Source organism: Taeniopygia guttata, chromosome 4 (assembly GCF_048771995.1).
Source record: "Taeniopygia guttata chromosome 4, bTaeGut7.mat, whole genome shotgun sequence".
Lineage (NCBI taxonomy): Eukaryota > Metazoa > Chordata > Aves > Passeriformes > Estrildidae > Taeniopygia > Taeniopygia guttata.
The window spans coordinates 9,185,914-9,211,297 of NC_133028.1; the positions used below are offsets into that span (position 1 = coordinate 9,185,914).

The 25,384-nt window shown below is 37.7% G+C and overlaps 1 protein-coding gene across 21 annotated transcripts in view; it reads left to right on the top strand.

Moving 5' to 3' along the window:
• The window catches only part of ADD1 (adducin 1), a 62,070-nt gene that overhangs the window by 12,396 nt on the left and 24,290 nt on the right, over positions 1–25,384 (top strand). For 19 of the 21 annotated variants that reach the window (XM_072927948.1, XM_072927946.1, XM_072927953.1 and 16 more), the window contains exons 2-6: positions 18,291–18,503; positions 19,704–19,866; positions 20,989–21,140; positions 24,336–24,416; positions 24,853–25,002. In XM_072927948.1, the coding sequence (XP_072784049.1) occupies positions 18,309–18,503; positions 19,704–19,866; positions 20,989–21,140; positions 24,336–24,416; positions 24,853–25,002 (741 nt within the window). In that variant the 5' untranslated portion in view covers positions 18,291–18,308. Of the gene's footprint in view, positions 1–7,092; positions 7,313–18,290; positions 18,504–19,703; positions 19,867–20,988; positions 21,141–24,335; positions 24,417–24,852; positions 25,003–25,384 lie in introns of all 21 variants that reach the window. The other 2 variants (XM_072927947.1, XM_041715643.2) reach the window with 1 other exon arrangement.

The window sequence follows — 25,384 nt, forward strand, 5'->3', positions numbered from 1 at the left end:
TTTGATCTTCGGAGGATAAATCAGACAAATCTTATTTCCCTCTCTTCTCCCAAAGAAGAGTGCGTGTATATCCTTTCCAAGACTTGCTGATTTACATCAGGGTCCCTGTGAAAAGATGTTGAGGTGTGGCTTGTGGGGAGGGTGGGGTCTGTAGCACCTGTGAGAACAAATTTGTAGCAGAGAGACCCTGGACAATGAGTGGTTTGGCTTTTGTTGCCATCAATTTCTTCCTAGGTTTTGAAAGTTCTAGAAGAGGGAAACAAGTTAATTTGAGGTGAGTCTGGTATAGATTGCTTGAGACTTGGAGAAGAGCAGGGAACTTAAGGATGGCATTGAGAAAGTTCAGGGGTAAGATTGATAAGGGACTCATAAGTAAGAATAATTTAAGCTGGTGAGATATATTGCTGTTGTGTGCCATTTGATATCTTCATAAAACCATCTGAATTTTATCGATGTTGATAGAAGTCGGGAGATTAAAATGGGGGAAATGAAGTATTATATGTCTATTATTAGCTGATATATTTATGAAATTATCCAGTGTCTGGTACTAGTGGAAAATAAAATAGTAGACAAGTATGATGAAAGAGAGAAAATGAAGGTTGGTTTAGTTTGGAGAAGACAGAAGAGAAAAACAAGTAAATAGAAAAATACTTTTATCTAGTAAGGTCAGAAACAGGTTTAAAAATCTGGATTGCTTTACACAGGGGATCTCTGTAAAATTTTTTTACACATGTTATGTTTATATACTTTTAAAAAGTCAGATTCTAGCCCATGGGACTTCTGCTATGAAGTATTGTTACAGTCAAGAGTTTAGCACAGTACAAAATAAGATTATACATTTTATTTCAGCTATGCTTGGAGTGTTAGAACATATGTAACTTTTGTCATGGTGTAAAGCATAAATTGTTACATTGTTGCAGGTGTGTGTGTTATTCTATTCTTAAAACTTCACACAGGTCATAGTTTATCAGGATATTTTGAGAGTTAAACCATTAGTATGAGTTGGATAGTTTTTGCCCCTTTAGAAAAAGTTTTGACATTTGCTTATAAAACCCCAAATGGTTTTGGCTCTTGATAGATACAGAAAGTATACAAAACAGAACACAGAATCTCTTCCTAATGACATCAGGACAGTTGGCTGAATAAACATCAGGCTTTATATTTGAACATTAGAATTGCTGGGCTTGTTTTGGTAAAAAAAAAAAGTTTTAAGATCTGAATCTTCTAATTTCTAGCTTCAAAGTAGGTGAAGTTGAGTGGCCAATGTAAATTACATATATCTTGTGTGGGGATGGGGACTTCTGGGACAGACTTAATAGAATATACTGGTTTTTGGATATGCATAGAAAGGTAACTTAAAAATGGGGTAGTAAATGTCATTAATCATGGGGCCCTATAGAATACATTTTTGAAAGATTTCTCTTGTATTTCATAAGCTTTGTTACTGAACAGCTCTGACAAAATGGGAGTTGCCTGGGGCCTAATATGCACTTAAGTACCTAGATGTGTTAAATCCTATTGAAATCCCTCGAGGGCAGGAACTTCTGCTGAACAGATGCGATTGCAGGTTTGGATTGGCAGGGCTCCTTTACAAGTTCCCTCCCCTGCTCTGTCTGGCAGCTCCAGCGTGGCCACACAGGCAGATGTGTAGACTCAGTCTTGTGGCCAGCCCAGTGTGGAGGTGGCTTCCCACAAGGAAGAGTGAAAATAATACTGTATGGAAAGAAAGGCTTATGGAGTAGATTTTTCTACATATAAAATACCACTGTTGTAAAAACAAATACCAGAGTTCAGCTTTAATGCAAGTGATTATTGTTTCCATTTGACACAGTTGTTTGTCTCATCTCCCTGGAGAGCTGCTTACCAATTTCTAAGGTTTTGTTGAGATCAGTTGGACTTTACATGGGCAGAAACTCTGGCCTGTATCCAGCTGCACGCTGTTCAGGAAATCACTTTAAAAACTGGGTTTAGAATTCTGGCTGTGAGTGCTGCATACATGTCATGGTACTTTGCAATTTTTGATGCCAGTAGCCTCTCAGTAAACTTGAAAGAACTTCACATATGTATTTTGGCAATAAAACAGTGGCAGTTGGGTTTCCAGAAAAGAGTTCATTTTACAGCTTGAGTCGGGAATGAAAGTGCTTAGTACTTAGTGCTGTGTGAATTATTCAGGATTTGACACATTTTTTTATCCTTGATATTCATTATTTTAACTTAAATTTCTGTTTCTGGAGTTATAAGCCCTATACTGGCTGGGTGTGATTCTTAGAACACAGTGGGGCAAAGTCTCTGGTCACTACTAGTCAAAATAAACAGGAGTACTGGTACTGTATTTTTAGAAGTTTTCTAGGTATTGGTGGTGGTAAGGTTGAAGGATGGGAGTACATCTTGTATGTGGGTAGAGTAGTTGTTGCTTGGATAGGGATGTGAATAAAAAACAAAGGGGTTATTATAGCCAATGGAGTTTGTCACAAGACAGATATGTAAAAGCACTGGGTTTTTTCCTATTAATCTTCAAATGTTTGTCAACTAAAATAAATCTCTGCCTAAAGATAGTCTTTAAAATTACCATTATCCATCCATAATCTGGAAGCAGGGTTATGTGTCCAACACATTTTCACATTTTACACTGGGACTTGAATTCAGTAAGTCCACAATGCCCAGAAGCACAATTTCAGTTTTGTTCTTTTGGGTTTAGTAACGATTTTAAATTAGTTTTGTAGAACACTAAGGCCGTGCAATATTGTTGTGACCTTTGGATACTTTGGTGTGCATGTCTGTCTTTAGGCAGTGTTTGGGGATGAACCTTAACAGAGCTCTTGTGTGCTTGGGACTGGTGCTCTCAAAGCTGTGTGCATGGAAGAGAGGAGGGAGAGCTGATCTGCCTCTCCTGGGGTTTTGGAGTCATGGCTGAAAATACCAAAAATGTAAATGCATCCTGCCTGGCCTCTTCAGGGAAGGCAGCCTTTCTGATGTGCCAGCTTTGTACCAGCAGAGTGAGAGTTGCTGTGTCAGTTTACCTGGGTTGTGGTGTGCGAGGCTCAACAGCCATTCTGGTCCTTGTCCTCCTGCCATGCACAGAGAATCTCTGGGCCATGGTTAGTGGCTGTCCTTCTGCGGCTTTGTTCTGTTCAGTCTTCAACCAAGTAATGTAACCCTCTTCAGACCAGGAAGGTCTGGGCTGAAAAGTAAAAAAATAGATCTAGTAGAAAGTGCGAGAATGGCTGAGATTCCTGAAATGTTGAAGTCTGGGCTGCTTTTGATTCTGAAAGTGGCTGCACTAAAATGGCCATTAAGCACTGTGTTTGCATGGTTTGCAGTGACTAGAGAAACTGGAAACTGCTTTTCTCTCCAGATATAATTTTGAAACCCTGCAGAGGAGTATATAACATCTTTTTGCCACGGTCAGGTGGAAACAATGAGAATCTGATCTGGAAGAGAAATTCTGGGTTTGTGTGATGTTAATTTATGCAGCCATATTCAGTTGAGTAATACTTGCCTGACAAGGGAGACGGCACAGTCAGGAAGATGGTTTTCTCATGGTGTTTCATCTGTTACCACGTGGGTGAACATGACCCCTGAGGTTTACCCAGAAGTAGGAAACTGCATAATTTTTGGGTGGGGAGCACATTAACACTTGCCTGTGAAAAAGAAAAACATAGATAAGCTGTTCCTAAAATAGAGTTCGTAGGGGTTTCTTGACATGCTATTTCCTAATATGGAAAGAAGAACAATCTAATACAGGAAAATGAGTTCTAGTAACACTTTAATTCATAGTTGATATGTTTTAATATGTAGGTTTAATATGTAGTGTATTTTAAACACTTTCAAGAAATGGTTAGTGTAAGGTAGATAAAAGATGGTGTAACCACTGTCTTCCTAAAATTTTTCAGCTACCTGAAGGATGCACAAATATCCAATTAAGCACTATGCAAAATATTTTTTTAACTTGAATAACTCTGACTGTGAGCTGCCTATTTGGAAATAGAATGACAATACATATGTGAGGTTCACATCTCAAAACTGTTTTTATGTGCAAGTGCAGTATAAGATCTCATGTGGAAGGTTTATGTTAAGATTAATACTTAGGTTTGCATTCTTCAAAGATATTTGTTTCCTCCTACATACAGGCTTTTTAAAACTCTGTTCAATTCTATTGTGTTAAGAGAATAAATTTTGTCATAATTTGTGTCATTTTTTATCTTTCTCTGCCTCCCCCATCAAAACTGGGAAGTGTTATTAAAGAATTGGGGCGGGGGGGTCACTCAGAAAAGTCCAAGTTGAACATGAAGGAGAAAGTAATGAAAAATTTGGCCTCTCTGCTGCCTTCATCTGCCTGATTCAGGCCTGCTTGAAATCTCTAATCTTTGTATTAAGCTTCTGCCTTATTTATGTGCTTTGATTCCCTGTCTTCTTGCTTGAACTGGTAACACACCCATCCACAGCATTTGTGCTTCTTACATATCAAACCTGCTGGTTCCAGCATAGTGCCTGCACTCTCTAATCATGTAGCAATTTCTGAGTTACTTGGGCTCTGCCAGAACAAAATGGCAGAATTCATGCATCTAGTAATGAATATTCAGGCTAGTTCCATCTCAAAAATCTCAACTAACCAGTCTCATAATAATGCATGGTTTTACTTATGAGGCATGTGCTGTAGGATCTCTGAAGCTCTGGGTATATCAGTCATGAATTCATCAAGGACTTGAATTTCTCCTTTTGGTAGTTTCCAAGTGGTGGCACATTTTGTTACATCCTTCTGTGTGTGCTTTCCTAATCTTTTGGAGCAGCTACACTAATTTTTATAACTATATTAACATTTCCTGAAAAATGTAAAGAAATTATTTGGATTCTTAAATTTGAGGATTAGAGGTTCTTACATAATTTTGAGTAGCAACAAGTGCTGCCAGAGTATACTTAAGATTTATTATGTCCTTGCCTCACAAATCTATTAGCAAAAGGGAATATTGTTTTAAAAAGGGCAGGTTTAGTCTACCTCTGATTCAAGTAAAAATGGCATAATGAAGTACACATCTTAGGAAAAAAAGGGCAGGGGTGTAAGTCAAAATCTCTGAAAACTAATTATCAGTGTTGATGGATAGGCAAGTTACTTTTATTTTGTTCCACAACTGTGTATCTCAGAGCAGGAGCAGAGAAAAACACAAGCAGGGTTAATGATTGTGAAGCCTTACCATCACAAAATTAGCTATCATCATTTCATACAACCTAACTTCAGAGACACTGTTCCTTATTGTGATATGTAAGGAGCATACTAATACTTTTTTTCAGCCTGGAAAGGAAAACTGATTTGCTTATGCACTTTTTGTTTGCTGTTGCTTGAATAGGAAGCAAGAGCTTGTCTCCAAATCAGGATGTGTAAGACCTATTAAGTTATTCAGGTCTAATCATTTCTGGTGAATGAAGAAATTGAACTAGAATATTTAAATTTTGGAGCCTTTTTTTTCAAAACTCTTCCATAAAACCCACAATTAGAGTAAACTGAAAAGCAGAATCTGACAATTCCTGTGCTTGAATTTTAACGTTTTAGTTTGTTAGTAGACTTTCTTGATTAAAATCACCCCAAAAACTTCACTCTTTAACTCCAGTAGGTCTAGACTCACATTCAGTAATCTTGTGGATAAAACCCCCATACAGAATCTTTTCATACTCACCTTTTTTAAACATTCCAGCTTCAGCTTCTAACCTTTAATAGTAAATGGAAAATTTTTCTTTTAGGTGTGGTCTGTTCCATATTAGAGGTGAGATAAACAAGCTGAGCTGTGTCTCCATAGGCAGTTCAGAGGGATTTTTGGCAAGCCACCTTCACTTACTGTCTGTGGGGTTTGTATCCTCAGACTGTAGTGTCGCATTCCCATTAACAGTCTGATAAATTCTATGGCTGACTCAAACCCTTGAAGTACAGTACTTTTAAATTTGCTCTAACATTGTCAATGCAATTGTATTAAATCTAAAATTACCTGAATTGAGGTTTTTGTATCTGATCAGTTTAAGAGTTTATCCCAGGACATCTTCTTTTCCAGAGGGTAGTGTCCAAATGAATAAGTCAACAGATCCTTCATTCCAGATTCAGAAATATTTTCAGTGTTTAACCTAAATTAACATTTAAAAACCCAAACCCATAAAATAGCTCTCATGCTTGTATAAAGTGAAACTGTAGCATTAACAAGTCAAAGGCAGTATTTTTACTATTTGTATTTAACTGAGGGAAAAAGAGTCCAACTGCCTTTCTCTCTTCTGTTAATAGATAAAGATACCAAATGTCATCCAGCTGTTTTGGAAGAAGTTACTGTTGCAGAGTGGTTCCAAGGGTTAAATGACGTTGTTCTGTTCATTGCCAGCATGCTTCAGAAATCTCATCCCTTGCTATTCAGTCTCCATGAAAATAACTGGATCCTGGCCAGAATGGGGCCGCTTGGCCTAAGCACTGCTGCATTCAGTTGATCTGTTATGCATTGTGGTACTGATATTTTGGGTGGGAATACTTGAAGTTACTAAAATTTCTTGCATTTTTAAAGTATCAAGGAAGTATCTATTCCTGCTGAAAAATGAGTTTTAAGTTCTTCTGTCCTTTGTAGGAGCTTTTGTTAGTCACAGTGTTTTTTTGGAAGGTTTGACAATGGGTGAGCATTATAGTTATTTTACATTTTAAGCATAAATTTTTTCGGATTTTTTTGTATTTGTCATAGCATTGGGTATATGTGTGGGATCTGGTTTTTCCCTAGACACTGATCTAGTATGACCTTCTTGAAAAACCCAACAAACAGGTAAATAAAATTATATTTTCACATCTTACTTTAGAATGTCCAGTCCCCTTTATTTAAAAGAAGGGGAATGCTGTAATACCATCAGAAGGTAATACCATCAGAAAAATTATAAAAGCTTATGGGTAAGTGAAACAATGCTACTGTGGTCACATTGCATAGTGAAGGGCCTTGTTCTTTTTGCTTATTTACCTCATCACTGAACCTACAGCAGCATCTTTTAGCCAGCTTGAAATTGATACTGTGTGCAGTGTTCAGAGGAGCTCTGGAGTCTTCTGCCTTCTGCTAAAGCTGCTTCTTACCTCCACAGTTCTCCTGCAGTGCTGCAGCCTCCCCATTGCTGTGGGAAGGGCCTGTGCTGTGTCCTCTTCCTCCTGAACTGCTGTGTCAGAAGCACCCCCAGGTTTACAGTGGACGAGGTAAAACCTTGTCCTTCATTGCGGGCCCTGACCTAGTTCTCATTGCTAAGGTGACCACTGCCCATCTCTCTGAAGCTGCTGTTCTGTGAAGCAGCAGAGGATTGTTCTCTGGTAAGTGCAGATGGCTTTCCTTCTGGGGGCTATGTGGAGTACTCTTATGGAATCTGGGGACTTCCAGGGCTTTAAGGGTGTTGTTTCCTAGGAAAATCTGATTTCAAATTCTTGTATATGGAAATTATGGACATTTTCTTACCTGATTAATTGGCAAATTAAGCATCTAATTTTTGCTTCAGTACATTGGTGACTTTCTTTAAGAAACTTATGTGTGCATTTGTGTCTTTTTGCAAGTCCAGTCTTGGAATTAGAAGTCTAGCAGCTTTTATAACTTCAGTTTAAGGCCAGTGCTCATTTTTGGGTCAGCCATGCTGATCAAGCTTTACTGGTTGGATAAAGCTGGGGCCCTGCCCTTGGAAAGCTGGTGATCTGATTTGACCTATGTTCAAAAATCTCAGGGCAGTGGCTTATTGGAGTGTTTGGTGTGAGGCTTGGGAAGTGCATGTGGGTTCACAGAAACCTAAAAATAAGCAGTATTTGGGTTAAACCTCTTTATTTGTATGGACTAGTGACCCTGATAGCAAAAATAAATATCCATTTAATTTCTGGTACTGCTGCCACCCTGCGTGAATTTTAATAGTGTGAAAATATTTTTATTTTGCATTGTCTTGGTAGTTTCTGCACAAGTAGAGGATGGAAGTGTAAATTAGTGACTTGACTCACTCTCGTGCAGTTCTGTTCAGTGTGTGTAGCTGAGTCTCTGTGACATTAATGGTGAATTTTATTGTCACAATAAAGCAGGCTGGAAAAATACTTGGCACCAATGTTTTTTGTTCAAAAAATTGTCAATAAGGCATAGAGTGATGGTGTTCCCAGTGCAACGTTTTTTATTATACAGGCTGTTAAACTTAACATTCAGAAAACATTAACCTGAACAAGTTAGTTTCCATGGAGTAAACTGCTGAATGCATCAGAGAAGCCAGTGGGACCTGCTAAGGTGTTTTGAAACTTTTGTAGGTTTTGTAGCTGAAATTTCTTGGGTAAGGTATGCCTGAATGATTCAGGAATTTGCATTTTTGTGCTACTTAAGATAGTTAAAAAATAAGAGGAGTTATTATACCTGTTCTGACAGAAAACTTGTCCTGATAGCAAGTCTGTTTCCTAGTTTGATCAGTTTGACCTGAGCGTAGGAGAAGGATTAAGGAAGATTTTTGGTTCTGTCTCTGAGTCTGACATTCAGTCTCCAGCTGTCACCAGCCTACCAGCAATGGAAGGTGCTATTAAAAAAAAAAAAAGGCGTTGGAAAACTGGAAATGCATTGGAAGCTGCAAATAATATGAACATATTGTGCCTGTGGAACTTATTTTTCCCAAAGCCAAAGAAGGAAGGGCAAATTCATAGATTTCAGAGCAGATTCTGATCTCAGTGCAGACAGGTAGTAGAAGGAATTCTGGAAGTTGTATTAAAACCTGTTATACAAAGGTTTTTAAAGCTAAGTTATTGACTCAGTATTGCATATATGTGATTGGGAAATTTCCATCTCTGTTCAAGGGCAAATGGGCCTGTTATTCACTCCCAAGTGTTACGTCTCCATACCTGTGCTAGCAGGACTGAAAGGCCCTGTCACCTCTGTGACCAGTTAATCTTTCTGGTTCACTGAATATGTCAAGCTACTGATCCTACAGGTTACACTTCTACTGTCCAGATTGTTCTTGCAGCCCTTCTGTGAACTCTGATTATTTCAGGTCTATTACTGAAGTGGGTGAAATAATATTCTAGTAGTGGGGTGTTCTTAAAGTTAGGGAAGGTAATTTTTCTACGTCTGTTTTCCTTTGATTTTGCTATTACAGTAGAGCACCTGGCCACAGGATAACCTTGAAAATTTCTTTGTAGTGATCTATGACAGATCCTGAATTCCCTTCTAATTTTCCTTTTCAGCACTGAGAATTTCTGGTGTAATTTTTGTCTCCATTTGTACTCCTTTGCATTAGTTGTGTTAAAATGAGTTTAGGATATTACACTATCATTAAGTAAAAACCACAGAATCAAGAAATTTTAATTGGGAATCAGATTTCTGAAATAAAATTGCAAGCAAATCAGCTTCAGTACTATTTGGCAATGTAATTATAATGACTCATTTGGGGGGCTCCGTAAGTGCAGGTTTTAATCTCAGTGTTGGAGTAGCTTTATAAAGTAAATTTATCTGAAAACCATAAGACTTCTCTGAACAATAACACTGAAGCCCATGTTTTTCACTGAACTATAAGAAATTATTTCTGGGGCTAATAGACACTGAAGCAGTGGGGAGAAGTGTCTCCACTGCCATAACCACTGTTGGTGCTCCTCTGACAAGAAACAATGGAAAAATATCTTATGGGCAGAATCCATACTTGCTCTGTGTGTCTGAAGAAGTGAAATTCCTGGTGAAATTCCTGTTTTGACATTTGCATGCAAATTTTGTGATACATTTGTGAAGCTCTTAAGAGTTTCAGCAGAAAACCTTAGGTGGCTGTGGTTTAAGATACTTCTTTAGAGAGTTTCTTTCTTTTATGAACAGTGTGACATTTTGTTTTCTGTTATCACTTAACCTAATCTTTCATGAATTTATGCACTGAGCACATCCAGAAATGCTGTATGAGAAATGTATGGAACACTAGCAGATAAGTCTCTGAGTCAAAGAAGTGAAAGCAGGGTAATTTTGATGTTGAATTAATAAGTAGGTTTGAAACTGTTTGTTTTTCACAAAATCTCTGATGCTAGAAATGGCAGTTGTGTTAGTTTTTTTTCATAAATTGCTTAGCAGAAAAATTGGAGAAAGAAAGGAGTGGAAGAGGTGAAAAGACTGGTAAGAAACCGGGAACCTTGTCAATAGGAGATATAAGTTAACAGTTTGAAGAGGAATTTTAAAATCTTTATTTTTTAATAATAATTTTGATTTTTAGATTTGGATTTCTTACCATTTTTAATTAACTTGGAATGAGCTCTAGTAAATTTAATCTTTCCATCATAAATTAATACATCATGTTATTGTTTAACATGAAAATTGTATCAATGTTGAGCACAGACTGCAACTGTACCTTCCAGTGAGGGGAGGAACAGCACAATGTGCTGCCCTGTTCCTCCCTGTGCGTCATTCTCAGCTTCCTGCAGTGTCCAGTCTCAGGGATACAATGCTTTTCCAGGTCAGGGAGGAGGAGAGTTGAATGATTACTGTTTCTAAAAGTTTGATATTTTTGACCTTTTAAATCCTTTAATAAAAGCAGGGAAATAACCTCTCTGTATTTTAGCTTTTTAAAGGATTTTAATCATTTACTTATTTTTTGTTTGCAAGGACTGAATTATGAATTCTGACCCATATATACTGAAACTTCTGCAGGATTTAGACAGCTGTCTTTAACAAATATCCTAGCTGAATCTGTCCACCTAAATTCTGGTATAAGTCTTAGGTGGGCTTTTGCTAAGTAGAATCATAGAACATAAAACAGCCCAGGTTAAAAGGGATCTCAAAAGGTCATCTGAGCCAACCTGTCGTGGAGAAGGTAGCCCAGGTGGGATTATCCAACACTCTGCCCACTTGTGTCTTGAGTATCTCCAGCTGATGGAGATTCCACCATTTTCCTGGGGAGAACATTCTGGTGATTGTTCTCAGTGTAAAAAATGTCTTTCCTATATCAAGGTGAAACCTTTTGTAGTGCAAATTGCACCTGTTACCCTGTGCCCTCTCCGTGTGGCTCCTTGTGAAGAGAGAGCCTCCTTCTGTAGGAGCCTTTAAATTCTTGGGAAGTGTGATGATGCAAGCATTCCTGTCTTCAGAGAGAAAGGGGAGCACCTAACTCATTTAGGCTTTCCTCGTAGAGTAGGATCTACAGTCTTCGATCATCTTCATGGCTTTAATGTTGACTCTCTCCAGTCCATCTGTTCCTTTTTTTCAAACTGTGGAGACCATGGCTGGGCACAGGAGTACTCCAAATGAGTCCTGACAAGCTCTTGGTAGCTTGGGAAGGTCACATCTTTCATCTCTGCTATTGGTGGCCCTGTGGGTGATGCCAACATCTGGTTTGTTTTCATTGCTGCAGCAGCTTCACTGCTGACCCCTGTTCAGCTCTCATTGTGCACCAGGACCCCCAGGTACTACTCAGCAAAGGATCCCAGCCTGTGCCAGGCTCTTTGGTGTCATCACTGCTGCAGGACCTTGCCCTTGTCTCTGTTAAACTCCGCACTCCTCTTGCCAGCTCCCTGTTCCAGCCTGTCCTGGTCTGTGAGATGGCTTTCCCTGCTGACACATCTACCGAACCACGCAGTGTGGTGTCACCAGCAAACCTGGCAGTGGTGCTCTCAGACCCCTCATGCGGCTTATTTGTGGTGATGTTGAAAAGTGTGGGTGCCAGCATCATTTTCTGGGGATGCCCCACTTTGCCAGGCTGCCAGCCTGAGTCAAACCATTCATGGCACCTTGTGAGTGCACCGTGGGCCCGTTCCCTGCCCATTTTGCAGGCCTCCAGCCGGCATCGTGCTGGTTTGTCCGGGAGAATGCCGACCGTGGCAAATGCTTGGCTGAAGTTTGTTTAACAGTATCTGCTGCTCTGCCTAGTGTACAGAAACTGGTATTTTGTTGCAGGTGATCAGGTTGGTCTGGCATATTTTGCCTGTCCTGAAACTGCTCTGGCTTTTCAAAACCACCTGCTTCATTGGGCTTTGGTAAAGCTAGACAGCAACTACTGTGTTTTACAGCCTGGTGCAATTATCATGGAGGCTCCTTAAATGTTCTCTTAATGCAGCAGCTTAGCCTGTTTTTTTCTGTAACCTTGAGATCACTCACTTCCCATTGCTGAAATTGCAGTGATTTCAGTGTTTTAGAAAAGGTGAAAATAGGAAATAATTGTTTACAGTCTGTGAATTTCAAATAAAATCAGTTTTTTTTTTTCTTGTTCTCTAACACAGTTTGCTTTTTGAACTACTGTCGTAGTTAAAGCATGACATTACAAATATAAAATGCATTACCTTTGGTTATATAAACTTACTGCTGGATTTCTCTAAATTTTAGAGTCCCATATTTAACTTTGTATTATCTGTGTTAAAAAGCAAAATGATGGTGCCTGCATTCAGTATAAGAGAAATAACTGTTCTTATTTGTGAAATAGTCTCTTTCTGTTTGAAAACAAAGAACAGAGGAAATTCTGAAGATGCATAAGATTGGGAACATTTGCTAAAAAATAATATAATTGTTCATGATACTGAATATGTTGTCTAGTGAGTAGTACAGTCATGTTTTACTTTCTTTGTTCTTTGACTTCCTAAGTTAATGCCAGCTTTTCCTTTTAAAAGTTCAGTCGGAAACATTTGAAATGGCAAGAAGAAATCCAGTATCCTTGGTGCCAAAATGCTGTCACTGAATGTTATGGAAATTGTAGTGCAAATCATAAATAATTTCTCTATTACAAAGTTACATTTATTTTTTGAAGGAGAAAGTTTGGCAAATGTTATTCTAAAGTAAAGGACATCAGAAAAAAATACAGAATGGATCAAAATATTGAGTGAAGTGCTAGCAGTGCAGTCTTATACTTTTTTTGCATTCACCAAGTAATAATGAAACCTTTTTTTTCCTGTAGATAGATGTTCTGCTTCTATTCTTCCTTGGTCATATTCCCACCAACTTAAATGTCACTGTAACTCTATTTGCAGTGGCTCATTTATCTCTCAGGTTTCTTCTGCCTCACCCTGTTGCTGCCTGACCCATTCCCTTTCTCTTCCTCCCTTCTGTCATCTCATTACTTCCCCATTAAGTAATTTCAGCTCTGTAGCTTTCTGCACTCCCCCAACACTTTCCTGGGCTATAAAATGACTCTTACGCTTTTTTCTCTTGTCCTATTGTGTTTGCATCCAAAACAGGCTTGTTTCCCTCCCTCTACCTGCACGCTGCCTGACCTGTCACTTGCATGAGATTTTTATGTAACTTTTATTCCTCAAAGAGTGCTGATTGCACAACAGGAAAGAAAATGAGTTGTTTTGCTACCCCAGTAACTGCTTGTCAAATCTGTTTGCACCTCTGTTAAACATAGGGGCATAGCTCTGGTGTGAATGGAGATCATTTTTGGAAAGAATTGTCAGGAAAAGATGGATACAAACTAAATTACAATATCATTGTCAGAATAAGTCTCAAAAGCAACATATTCTGGAACTGAGTGCCCCTGATTTTTGTTTCTGGTGTCTGGAATAAATGAGCAGTTCAGAATTGCTGCTCATTTTATTTGCAGATTTGGCACATGGTCCCATACAGGTGTTCTGCTTGTGTGTTGTTTTGTACAAACAAACTTTAAGCTACCAGGAAGAGAGCAGGTTTGGGATTTTTGGTTTTGTTTGTTTTGTTTTGTGGTTTTTTTGTGGTTTTTTTTTTTTTTTCTCTCTGAAATAATTTGCTTTTGTAAGTTTTTGGTCAGATAACTCTTCTAAACTTAAAACAAAGCCCACTGCGCATGCTGTCTTGTGAAGTGGCAGTGTATTTTGAATTTTTTAGAAGTCCTTTATGTTTCCATGTCACCTTGTCACAACCTTCTTTCTGCTTCTCAGAGTGCATTTTTATTCTGATTTGGCCTCAGCAGACTTAAAGCTGTGTTGGTGTGGAGAGCTCTGCTCTGTCCTTTGGTGGCAGGGAGCCTTTAGCTCAAATTGCATTGACTGCAGTCCTAGAGGAAAACAATTTCCTCAGGGTGTGGAGCAGCAAAAAAAAAAAAAAAAATCCATTGCAACTTATTACAAAACAAAACCAACCTTTAAATTATTGCAAAACTTTTTTTTTCTTCCCCCCCCCCCCCAAGAAGTGTAGTTAGCTGGTCCTTGCCTAGTGTACGTAGGTTGCTTGCATATAGTGAGGCATTTCAAATCCTCCCAGTCAATATTCCTTATGGTGGTTTGGTTGGAAACACTGGACCTATAAGCTCAAATATGTAACTACTTACATATGTCCCAAATTCCATATATCAAAATGAGTTTAATATTAAAGTTTTAAAGAAGTTTTTTATCTGTAATAAGATCACAATCCAAATCAATTTTAGGAGTTTTCATTATATGATTTTTCAGATTTAAGGGTGAGGTTATGTACCCTTAACTTGTCGATTCTTTCTGAATATTATTCAGTCTTATCTGTTTAAATTTCTTTGACTATATGTGCATCATCTGAGTACTGAGGAATGCAAGTTGCTTTAAAAATTCTAGATTTTTCTTCTTTATGGATGTTAAAGTGAAAAATTTTATCATCTTTCTGTTCTAAAACTTTCTTCTGTTTAAACTACATTCTGCAGCATAACCCTGTAACATTCTTCTTAGGTGAATCCTTTAATGAAACTGTTGGGTTAGAAAAGAATGGAAAGGAAGAGGATTTTCAATAATAAAAATAACCTGAAATACTAATACCAGTTTGAGAATGTTTTCTGTAAACAGTGGTCAGGACCTATAAATGAGCTATAGATTTTATAAACTAAAAGTAATTCACGAGCAGCCTGTTTATAGCAGTTACTCCCACATCCTCATGCCCCGTGATAAATACGTTGTGCTGTGAGTTGGCTGCTGGCTCTCATTTGGTGTGCTGGGCCATTGACCCCCACAGTGTTTGTGTGTACATCGGTATTAAAAAAATAGATGCAATTGTTTGTTACTAGAAGGTGCTGTTTGGATTTTATCACAGCTGTTAATTTTCCTTTGCTCCCTGTAGTAATAGATGCTGTTCCCTCTGCCTGTCTGTAATTGACAATAACTCTTCTGGCAGAAGGTTTTCTGTGCACTTACATTTTCCAGCCATGGCTTTGTCAGTTAAGGGTGTGGCTTTTTCTGACACAGTTGTGTTGGAACAGGCTCTCTCATAGAAACACTTATCATGTCAGAAAGTCCTCTGGCATTACAGCTTATCTTACTGGGGGGCTGTAGTGCACTACATCCGAAAGAACCTGTCTGTACTGAAGTGCTGTGGGTGTGAAGACGGTCTTAATTTTTTTCCTAATATGTGTTTTTACTGCCTGGGCAGACTGTTGTGATTTGCAGCGTGACTTTCCAGTTTATATAATCACTAGTCATTCCCCATGGTGTTTTCAGATTCCTTTTATTTATTTATTGGTATTCATATTACTGAAACTCTTAACTGGAGAGTTCATCATGCCTTACTCCCAAAGGATTTTTCCAGGAAACTCATAAATAAATTTCAGTGGCTTTGCAAAGCGTTGTCAAGCATGTCTGCTTCCAGTTTGAAAGTTGATCCCTTTAACATCAGTAGCTGGCAGCATTAAAACAATTATTATTACAGTTCTGTTAAAACAATTAATTATTAGACCTTGCAGGGTAGATGCCATTAATTTGGGGTGTCTGCAATGAAACAGATATTTAACCTTAGATATCAAATCATCCCTGAATGTTAATCATTGATTTTCATGTGAAATTATTGCCGCTATATAGTGATGAAGTAATACCTTCCCAGGAGCTTCTGGAATGCCATGGTGTACCTGGATGGAGGAGTAATGCAACTTCTGCAAGCACTGTGATCCCATTTTAATGTTGTTCTTGTGGGCTATTAGGGACCAGCTTCTTGCCCATGTGAGTAGGAAACTGAAGTAATTACGTGTGTCATTCATTTGGAAATAGGTTTTGGTACTCCGAGAGATGGAATTAGTGTAAATAATTAAATGCGAAAATTACATTTGCAGATATATGTACACTTTAATTTAAATAAGATTGTGCATGCACAACAACATGACACTTAAACCTAGCCTGAGCATCAAATGCCTCAGCTGGCAGGAGCAAGCTGTTCTCTGCTGGTGGTAAGCTCAAACTTCCTTGTTTTCCTATGCTTTGCTTTTCAGTAAAGACTCATTTGTGGCTGTGCTCAGCAGAGAGCAGTACACAGTGAACTATTGCATAGTTCTGGTTGTCTTCACTTGCCATTGTGCTGTTTCTAAACTCCCTGATTTTTTTTGATAAGCAGAGTCTGGTGAAGCTCAGACTTTGCTTGGGCTAAATACGCTGTTGCTGTAATAGAGTAAGGCACATTTGGGTCTGCAGGTTGTTGTTTTTAAACCAAGCCCTGGGTGTAGAGGCAATAGTATGGCTGATAGAGCTCAAGAGGTTGGAAAAAGTGTTAGTAGGCCTTCAAATGCGTTTTCAAGGAAGGAAGAAGCAGATGGTGCACGCTGGAGATTGTGAGGAGAAAGAGAACGTAGAAGGAGTGTATTAGGCATCTGAAGGAGAGGTGTCATGCCAAAGGAGAGGTGTCTACTTTGCTTAAAATTTCCTAGGTCTAATACCTTAAAAGGTTTCCCTTGTGGATAAAAGCATTATTTCTCCTTGCTGTACCCTGTATTTCTCCGTGGGTGAAGAAAAGTGAGCAATTTAAATAACAAAGATGTGCATATGAGCTTTAGAGAAGAAAACAATCAACCATGATGTTTAAAGTATAAACTTTAAAATGAAATATTTTAAACACTGCAGAGGTGTCTTTGTATGTTTATTTAGTAACTCAGTGGGTGGAAATCATTGAGTGTTTAAGTGCTAACATAGAGTTTCATAGTAATACCCCATTCTGCATAGTCAAGAAAAATGCTTTATTTTGGTCATTGTGTTCAGCTGTCTCAGTTCACTGGTTTTTTTCATTCTGATATAAGAAATTAGTTGAATTTTGAAACTTCTTTCTTAATGTAAGAATTAAAGAGGATGAAATCTGCTAATTCTGGAGTCTTGAAGTAGATAATTTTCTTCATCTCAATGATTTTGTTTAACATAATCTGCATTTCAAAATTTATGTAAACATGCCTTTGCTGTGTGCATCCACATCTGAAGTGGTTTTAGCTAATAAGCATGCAGACAAATTACTAAGCAAATCAGAAGCAGTGTAAGTTAAGTCTCTAACAAAAATCTAAAAATGGCAAAAGAATAGAGACATATGTAAAACCTTACTAATTTTAGATGTAGATGATGAATGATTACTTACATGAAGATATATGCACTCTTTTCTACTTAGCTGTAATTTGATATATCAGATGACCAGGACCTGGAGGCTTGAATCTCAAAGTGTTGTGAGGGTGGCTTTATTGAACTGTCTTTTTGTCAGGGGACGGTTTCATAGTTCTTCTGAGAAGGATTTTGGAATGAGGGTTGTAATACTGTGTCCAGAAGCCTGGGATAATGTTACACAAAGGAATTGTTGTGAGTGGAAGGAGGAGGTGCGAGTGAGCAACTCCGGCTGAGCTTTCAGCCCTTCTGGTAGATGCAGGCAGTTGCTGACTACATGTAAAACTGAAAGGAACCCTGGCCAGGGAGTGGGGGCTGTGTGTGTTTGTGCTTTCCAGATTCCAAAAAACACATGCTAATGGAGTGATGTGCATATTACTGAATGGACCTAAAATAAATGTAAAAAGAACACTTTGGGTTGTGAAGTCAAGATTTCTGAGTTTGTATCCAGAAATGTGTTGGCAGTCCAAGCATGTTTTCTTCTTATTGATGAACATGTATAATAATAATTGTTACACTGCCATGATAAGAAGTGTTACACACTTCTTATTAATGAACACTAATTGCAGTGATTATTTAGGTTCTGATTTATGCAATATTTCTTATATCTGCTTTAACTTTTTAAGAAAAAAATAAAAGGCAAAACCCCCATACTGAGTTTAGACCTCATGTCTGGAACTTCTATCATTGTCTCTGAGAAGGTTTGAAGGACTTTCATGCTTCTAGAAACCAGTCTGGCCAGACAACTTAAGGAATTTTTTTTTCCAGTTTAAATGAGACCTCTCATATTAATTTTGTGTTGAATGAATTTATAAGCATATTGGACTTCTCATTTATATTTGCTTACTTTTCTAGTCTTGTATATTAAAATCCTTTCCCCTTCTCTAGAATATTGCTATCCAGCGGCACAAACATGGTTTCTCATTTGGGAAGATGTGCTAATTTTAGATGGATTTGAATTACTACTTTGAAGGTAGAAACACATATGAATTCTGTAATTATTTCCCTACTTGATTTATTTATTCTTCTCTGTCCTTCTCCATAGGTTCCTTAAAACTGTGCTATGAATGGTGATTCTGGTGTGGGGGTGGTGACTTCACCACCTCCAACAACAGCCCCTCATAAAGAGAGGTATTTTGATCGAGTTGATGAAAATAATCCAGAATATTTGAGAGAGAGAAATATGGCACCTGACCTTCGCCAGGATTTTAACATGATGGAACAGAAGAAGAGAGTCTCCATGATTCTTCAAAGCCCAGTAAGAAAAGAAATGCTTCATCTTTGAAGTGACAAATTTAATATATTTTTTCCCACTATCAGTATGGAATTGGAGAATTTTGTGTTACCTTATATCCATTTGTTGTTTTTTCTTCTTGGCCTGTCTTGATTTTTTTTCCTCATTTTATCTGTTTGAATTTTTATGATCTACTAACAAAGCAGCTCTTCAGTCTGGCTTTCAGAATCCTCTATATAATCATCATCCTTTTTTTCATATTTTCTATTTAATCCTTGTAAAACATTTATTCATTGGTTTCATTTTTTTGTTTCAATGTAACTCTCTTAAGAGGAGCTTATACAAGGCAGGTCTGTCCTGTACTCAGTTTTCCTTTTGGGATTTGGACATATGAAATATTTTTACAATCTCTTTCTGAAAAGGTGCACAGTAATGAAGTATGAATGATTGACATTTAATATTGAAGATGTTCCCCTGGGCAGATAGTACACAAACAAACTTTCCTTTTGTAATAACTACTGAGTGACTTTAGATACAAAACATTATGTGACATAACTTCACTTGGAATAGGGATGTGGTGGTACATTCACAATTTTCCTATAATGCAACCAATTTGATTTATGAAAATATTAATAAATCTCTTAATAAAAAAGTAATGACCTAATGACTGTAGTACTTCTCTTTCAGTACAAATTCCAGTGTTCTTGTCAAAAGCAAGAGCAAACAGCAATAATAAAAACTCTGGTTTTCTTTCTTCCAATTTAAAATATATTTTTTTAAATCCCAGGAAAATGTAAACAACCCTTCATCTAAACGGGTTTTAAAAATGTACTGTTCATTGTTTTCTGTGTTCCTGGATACCTTCTTGGCTCTCAGTTCCCTGTGAGCCACAGTGAGAAATTCTCTTTTCTGGTTCTGCCACTTTTCCTTTCACATTTTGTGTTAAAGTCAGTTGTACATTCTCCTACTTCCAGAAATTCATACTAGCAAGGCTCAAAAGACTTTTGGTGTTACTTGAAAAGAGAATGCTGGAATTTCCATAAAAAAACCCCAAGTGACTCAGATCATTGGAGCTCCAGAGAGCAATGCACCCAGTAGTTCTGCCTTGAGGTGTTTTTCAGAAGAGGTGTTGGATGGTTCCATCCAAGTGCTAAAAAGAAGCTGTGTATGAAAGGCTGAAGTTCATTGAAACATGCATTACAACGTGTGGTGTCTTATTACTAGGCCTTCTGTGAAGAATTGGAATCCATGATCCAGGAGCAGTTTAAGAAGGGGAAGAACCCAACAGGTTTATTGGCTTTGCAGCAGATTGCGGATTTCATGACAACGCACGTACCAAATGTCTACCCTGCAGCACCTCAAGGAGGAATGGCTGCATTAAACATGAGTGAGTGCACCTTCAGTGATCACAGCTGAATTCTTTTTTCTTTTCTTGAAAGGCTTAAAATGAAGACAGTGTGAATGTAGTAGAGTACTGTGAAGTTAAAATGCTATCCTGTTTTGCTCACATAAACAATGAAAACATGAAATGAATTGGTTAGTTTCTAAATGCCACAGTGGTATGCAATGTGATTCATTTGTATAGCTTATATCAAAAGTTATTTCAAGGATGGTATCTAAACTGAAAAATAAGCCTGATAAGTCAGTGCTATTACAAAGTTTTATTATTTAAATATTGCTAGTTACTACATGGTTTGTCTTCAGGAAAATCAAATGCTTATTAGCAGTCTGGTAACAGTGAAGGGCTTTAGAAACTAATTATTTTTGCCATTGAAATACTGTTTGCAGCTTTCTCCTGTGAGGTGAAGCTTTAGACAAGAAACATCAGCGAGCAAAACAGCAGGAAAAAAATTAGAATGTGCAAATGCATGTAGACACAGGTTTTCTGTTAAGTTAAAATAAATCCATGCCTGTGCTCCAAAAGAAATCTTTCGTTCTGAATGTAGCATAGCCTTGTTCTGCTTTTTCACGGTTGCTTTTAGCCACATTTCTAATTTCACTGTAACTAGAATTACAGTATTTGTATTTTTTTACCATAATCTTCCTCTCTCTTGCTTGTACTTAATTTTTCTTAATAAATGAACCTGTGTGCATCTTTTTAGGTAATGTAATTCTTCTTGTTGAGAATACATGTATCACAAAAAGTGGAATATTTGGGATTAAATTCTTCTTTTAGTAATGAAGATGTATTTTACAAACAATCATTAGTTGGAGAGAGGAAAAAATATTTTGCTAAGGAATGCACTGTTGCGTTAGCACTAATTTCTAGTAGGGAAGGAAATGAATGCTGAGTCTGCCAAAGTTGAATAACCTTGCTCAAGATTGTCATTACATTTGTGTAATGTAAATTATTTCATTATAGGAATGAAATTTTGCTGTCTATTTCTTAGGTTAATGTGTTCATATAAACCAGTAAGAACAATGGATAAAATAGTGGTACATGTTGCTAGGTTTGAACTGACACTGAACTCAACCTGCCTTGTCTTTTTGTACCCCTTCTCCTCTTCAGGTCTTGGCATGGTAACACCAGTAAATGATCTGCGAGGGTCTGATTCCATTGCTTATGAAAAAGGGGAGAAGTTGTTACGATGCAAATTGGCAGCTTTCTACAGATTAGCAGATCTATTTGGCTGGTCTCAGCTTATTTACAATCATATAACAGTGAGTATTGAATCAACAGATAACTGAACCAATTGTTTTAACATACAAGAGAATTGCTTCCCTCCCCTATCTGTCATTTTCTTTGTGTGTGAGAAGAGCAAAGTGGTATTGAAAGCAATATAATAGTGAAGAGATTTGTCATTGCATTTCAGCTTGGATGTCAGCTACCACAGTCTGAATAGAGTCTTGAGAGAGTGTACATGAGAATTCTTAGGATGAAATAAAGATTGCTGAAAGACTCAGTCTTTTAGTATCTCAAATGCTTTGAATAATTGTATTTATTATTCTACAAGGTCAGTTCTTAGTTTTCTTGCCTTTTTTGCTAAATACTAAAATATCTTCTTAGTCATTCAGCTGAATTTTATAATTCAGGTACCAGCCTTTCTGAAAAAGAAGCCATAGTATTTCTGAACATGAGTGAGCTTTTCTGCTTAATGCAGCGTGCCAACAATTTTCCTTGTGACTGAGTAATCATTGGCATCCATAAAAATAATGACAAGGAGGTCAAATCAAGGAGGTTTTATACGCCAGAAGAATGGTCAACATGACTCTCATGAGTAAAGTCACAGCTGTGGTGTGCTGCCCTGTCAATTGTTGTCCTAACAGAGCTGAATTGTTTTTTATTCTACATAACAGAGGTTGTCCTTTATGTATTTTCAGTTCTTCTAGTTGCAGTTGAAATGAAATATGGTAATATTATTTTTACTGCTTGTTGAGAATTTAGGGCATATTATTTGTGAACAGATGAAGATGATAAATGATATGTGTAGGCATAGGATCAAGACGGTATTGGTTAGATCATTTGGTTCCTTTTGCGAGGGAACATATCCAACATAATGGTTCTTGTAAACAGCTCTGTGCCACCCCCAGATTTTTCATGCGTGACAGGAGAAGTGATTTTGTAAAAGGGACATTAATGCACTGAAAAGCAAGCAGGTTTGGAGATGGCTTTCTAGGGTAAAGTTCAGCCATGGGAGTGTTTGTACATTTAGATAAAAAATTAATGTAATCAAGAGCAGCATGTCAAAGGACGGGGTTGAAGCAAGGGCATGTAATTGGAGTGGAATGCCTCAAGTTTGCTTTCTTTGGGGAGGAGTACAAGGAAGATACCAGTAGAGGAGGTACCAGTTGAGGTGGAAGACAATCAAAGCACTTGGAAAATGAGATTCTGAAAGTGTTTTAGTCACTTCTGAATGGCAGAAGTACTGGAAAGCTCTTGGCTTGTCAGCAGCAGTCCCAAGTCTTAGTTCTCCTGTCTTTTACAAGCTCCTCCAGTGAACAGCATTCTGAAAGATGACTGAAAGATATACATTTTCTTCAGAAGCTGTTACAGAACAAGGTTGTTATGTTTCTTAAGTAGTACTAAGACACCTCTTTGGAATGTGGTGAATGCTACCACTTCATGCCGTGCTGGTGTTTGACTCCAGGTTTTCACTTTTTTTGTGAGTGGCTGCTGTGATTTCTGGGTGATTGCATTCAAGTTACAAGCTTGTGCCAGTGCACTTGTGAGGTAAGAGAAAAGGTACAACAGCCTTCTGTGAGGGTCATAAACCTGTGTGTTAGAGGAGAGTGGCATATACTCTCATATCCTCACAATTTCCATCTGGGCATATCCATAGTTGCGTGGAGTATCGTTGCTTTTTTTGGATCCTTATCAATCACTGACAGCTACTGTATGTGGAATTGCTTAGACTGGTGCAGTCCTGATGCAGATGCAGAATTAGAGAGCATCAGGGGCTTTCATGCCAAGTATAATAATGTAGAGTATACTTGGGTAGCTCCCAGGTTTTCATGTCAAGTGCAAGAATGTAGAGTAAACTTGGGTGTCTCCAGGGTCAGGCAGAATTTGAGATTACAGGTAGACATCATTCACCATGTCTTGATTTGCTTTGGAGGCATGAGCTGTTAATTGGATCTAATCCTAAAGCAAAGTGGTTTGTGAGTTTTGCTGCTTGTTTGTCTTTGATTTGAGCTTTCTTATTAGCTTTTGGGATATTTTCAATAATACTTGTTCTTTGTCTTGCATAAATAAGTAAGAGATTTTTCTTGATCATTTGCACTTCTGTAGTGAAGAACTACTTTGGTGATTCATAAAAGTACAGATTGACTTCAACTGACTGCTTCAGTTTAAGATTCTTATGTTCCAGCATGTTCCCAGCTGGTTGTAAAGGAAACCAGATCTGTGCTAGAACCTTTTGCATGTCTGCACAATTAGATTTTTTTTTTCCATGCAGTAGAACTATAGCTAAGTATATGTGTATTTAATATTGCAAGTAGTAGAAGACATAAGGCAGAAACAGCATAAAGTAACTGCATCTCAGGGAAATTCAAAACTCATAAATAACTTTAAATAAACCCAAACAGCAACCAAACAAAAAGCTGAAACCCACAACACAAACTACCCAAATGCTGGATAGACTTATAGCATAGTAGGGAGTTGTCTCATCTGTCCAGTAAAACTTAGGAAGCCTATTAATTCACCATCAAAAGACACCTTAATTACCTAGATGTCCTGTACTTTTCATTGTACAGACTTTTAAGAGATACATCCCAAGATGTGAATGCTTTGAAGCCAAAATTATTTTTGTATTATAAACCCTGATTGTGTTTGTATTATAAACCCCTGATGAGATGAGAGAGAAAAAACATAAGTGAAGGTCAGGATACTTGGTAGAAAATTTGCAAGTGTGGTATACTGCTCACAGATATCTCACAGGAACCTGCATCAGTGACAAAACCCTTCTCAGCACCAAGATATTTTAGATCTTTAGAAGTTTTAGTGGGCCAATTCTTGTGTTTTCTCACAGCCTTTTACTCTATACCTAATATCTTACTAGGGTAGAAATACAGTTGGAGTGTAAACTCATTGAACTGAAAGAATTAACTTTTTTCCCCATTTCTCTCAGCATTGTTCATTTTATCCATAGTGGGTGAGTTGTCATTGTAACAGAATATAAGGGTTTACTAAATTCCGCCAATCTGAAGGACGCTGGCCTGTTACTGCCATCTGGTTTTGTTTAACATTTGTTAATTAACAATGCAGTGCACTGATTATCTGTTGTAGCATACATGAAAGTCATAATGTGTGTTATAGGTATACTTGCCCATTCCATAATCAGGATGTAAAAGTAATAGTTTGGGGTCTTCTTGTATGCTTTAATAAAATCTACTTAGTAACTCTTGTTTTACTCTTAGGCCAGAGTAAACTCTGAACAAGAGCATTTCCTTATTGTACCTTTTGGCCTCCTCTATAGTGAAGTCACTGCATCTAGTCTGGTAAGCAACTGTTAATTTTCATAGCTGTAAAATATTTACTTTTGTTTATGTATGTATGTGTGTATATATGTATGAATATATATGTCACTTCTAATTCAATCCTAGAGACTATTTTACTCTTGTGTAATATGTTTAGAACAAGGTTATTGAACATGGCTGGTTTTGGTATTGCTGGGTATCTGAGAGATTTTTTTGCCCATGTTCACCACCAGGTGTCCTCCAGTTGATCAACTTGTAAAGAAGTGTTAGGTCATTTGGACAGTGAATCACATCATACCCTTTAAAGCTGCTGGCTGTTGAGTCCACCTTGTTGGAGGAAACTTTAGGCATTTCAGATATAAATGATGACAACTGGTTTTAGAGTCGCAGTGGTAGATGCTGAATTAAATAGGAATTTTTGTGTCTTGATTATGAAAGTAATTCTTTTCATTCCCAGGTTAAAATCAATATTCAAGGAGATGTGGTTGATCGTGGAAGCACTAACTTGGGAGTAAACCAAGCTGGTTTTACATTGCACTCAGCAATTTATGCAGCTCGACCTGATGTCAAATGCATTGTCCATATCCACACGCCAGCAGGAGCAGCGGTAAGCTCCCTTCTGTCCTGTTCCCCCACCCCTCCCAAAGGGAAAATAGGTGGGTCCCATCAATCATAGATCTGCTTCCTATTTGGAGGGCAGAGAGCCTTTTAGTCTGTCTTCAAGTATGATTCTCTTTGAATCAGAGCCCATCCTTACTGGGTTGTTACCTGAATGGTCAGACAGTAAGTTGAGTTCTATCACTGGAAAATACGTATGTCATATATATGTGTCCTTTACCACAAAAGACCAGATCTTTTGAGAGTGAGTCATAAAACCTTTAGCATATTTTGTTGCTTTTGTAAAGCACAGTTTGCCAAGGTTTTATGAAATGCTTGAAACTTTCCCAGTATTTCTGTTTGGAGAAACTGATTACTAGTCAGTTCTGCCT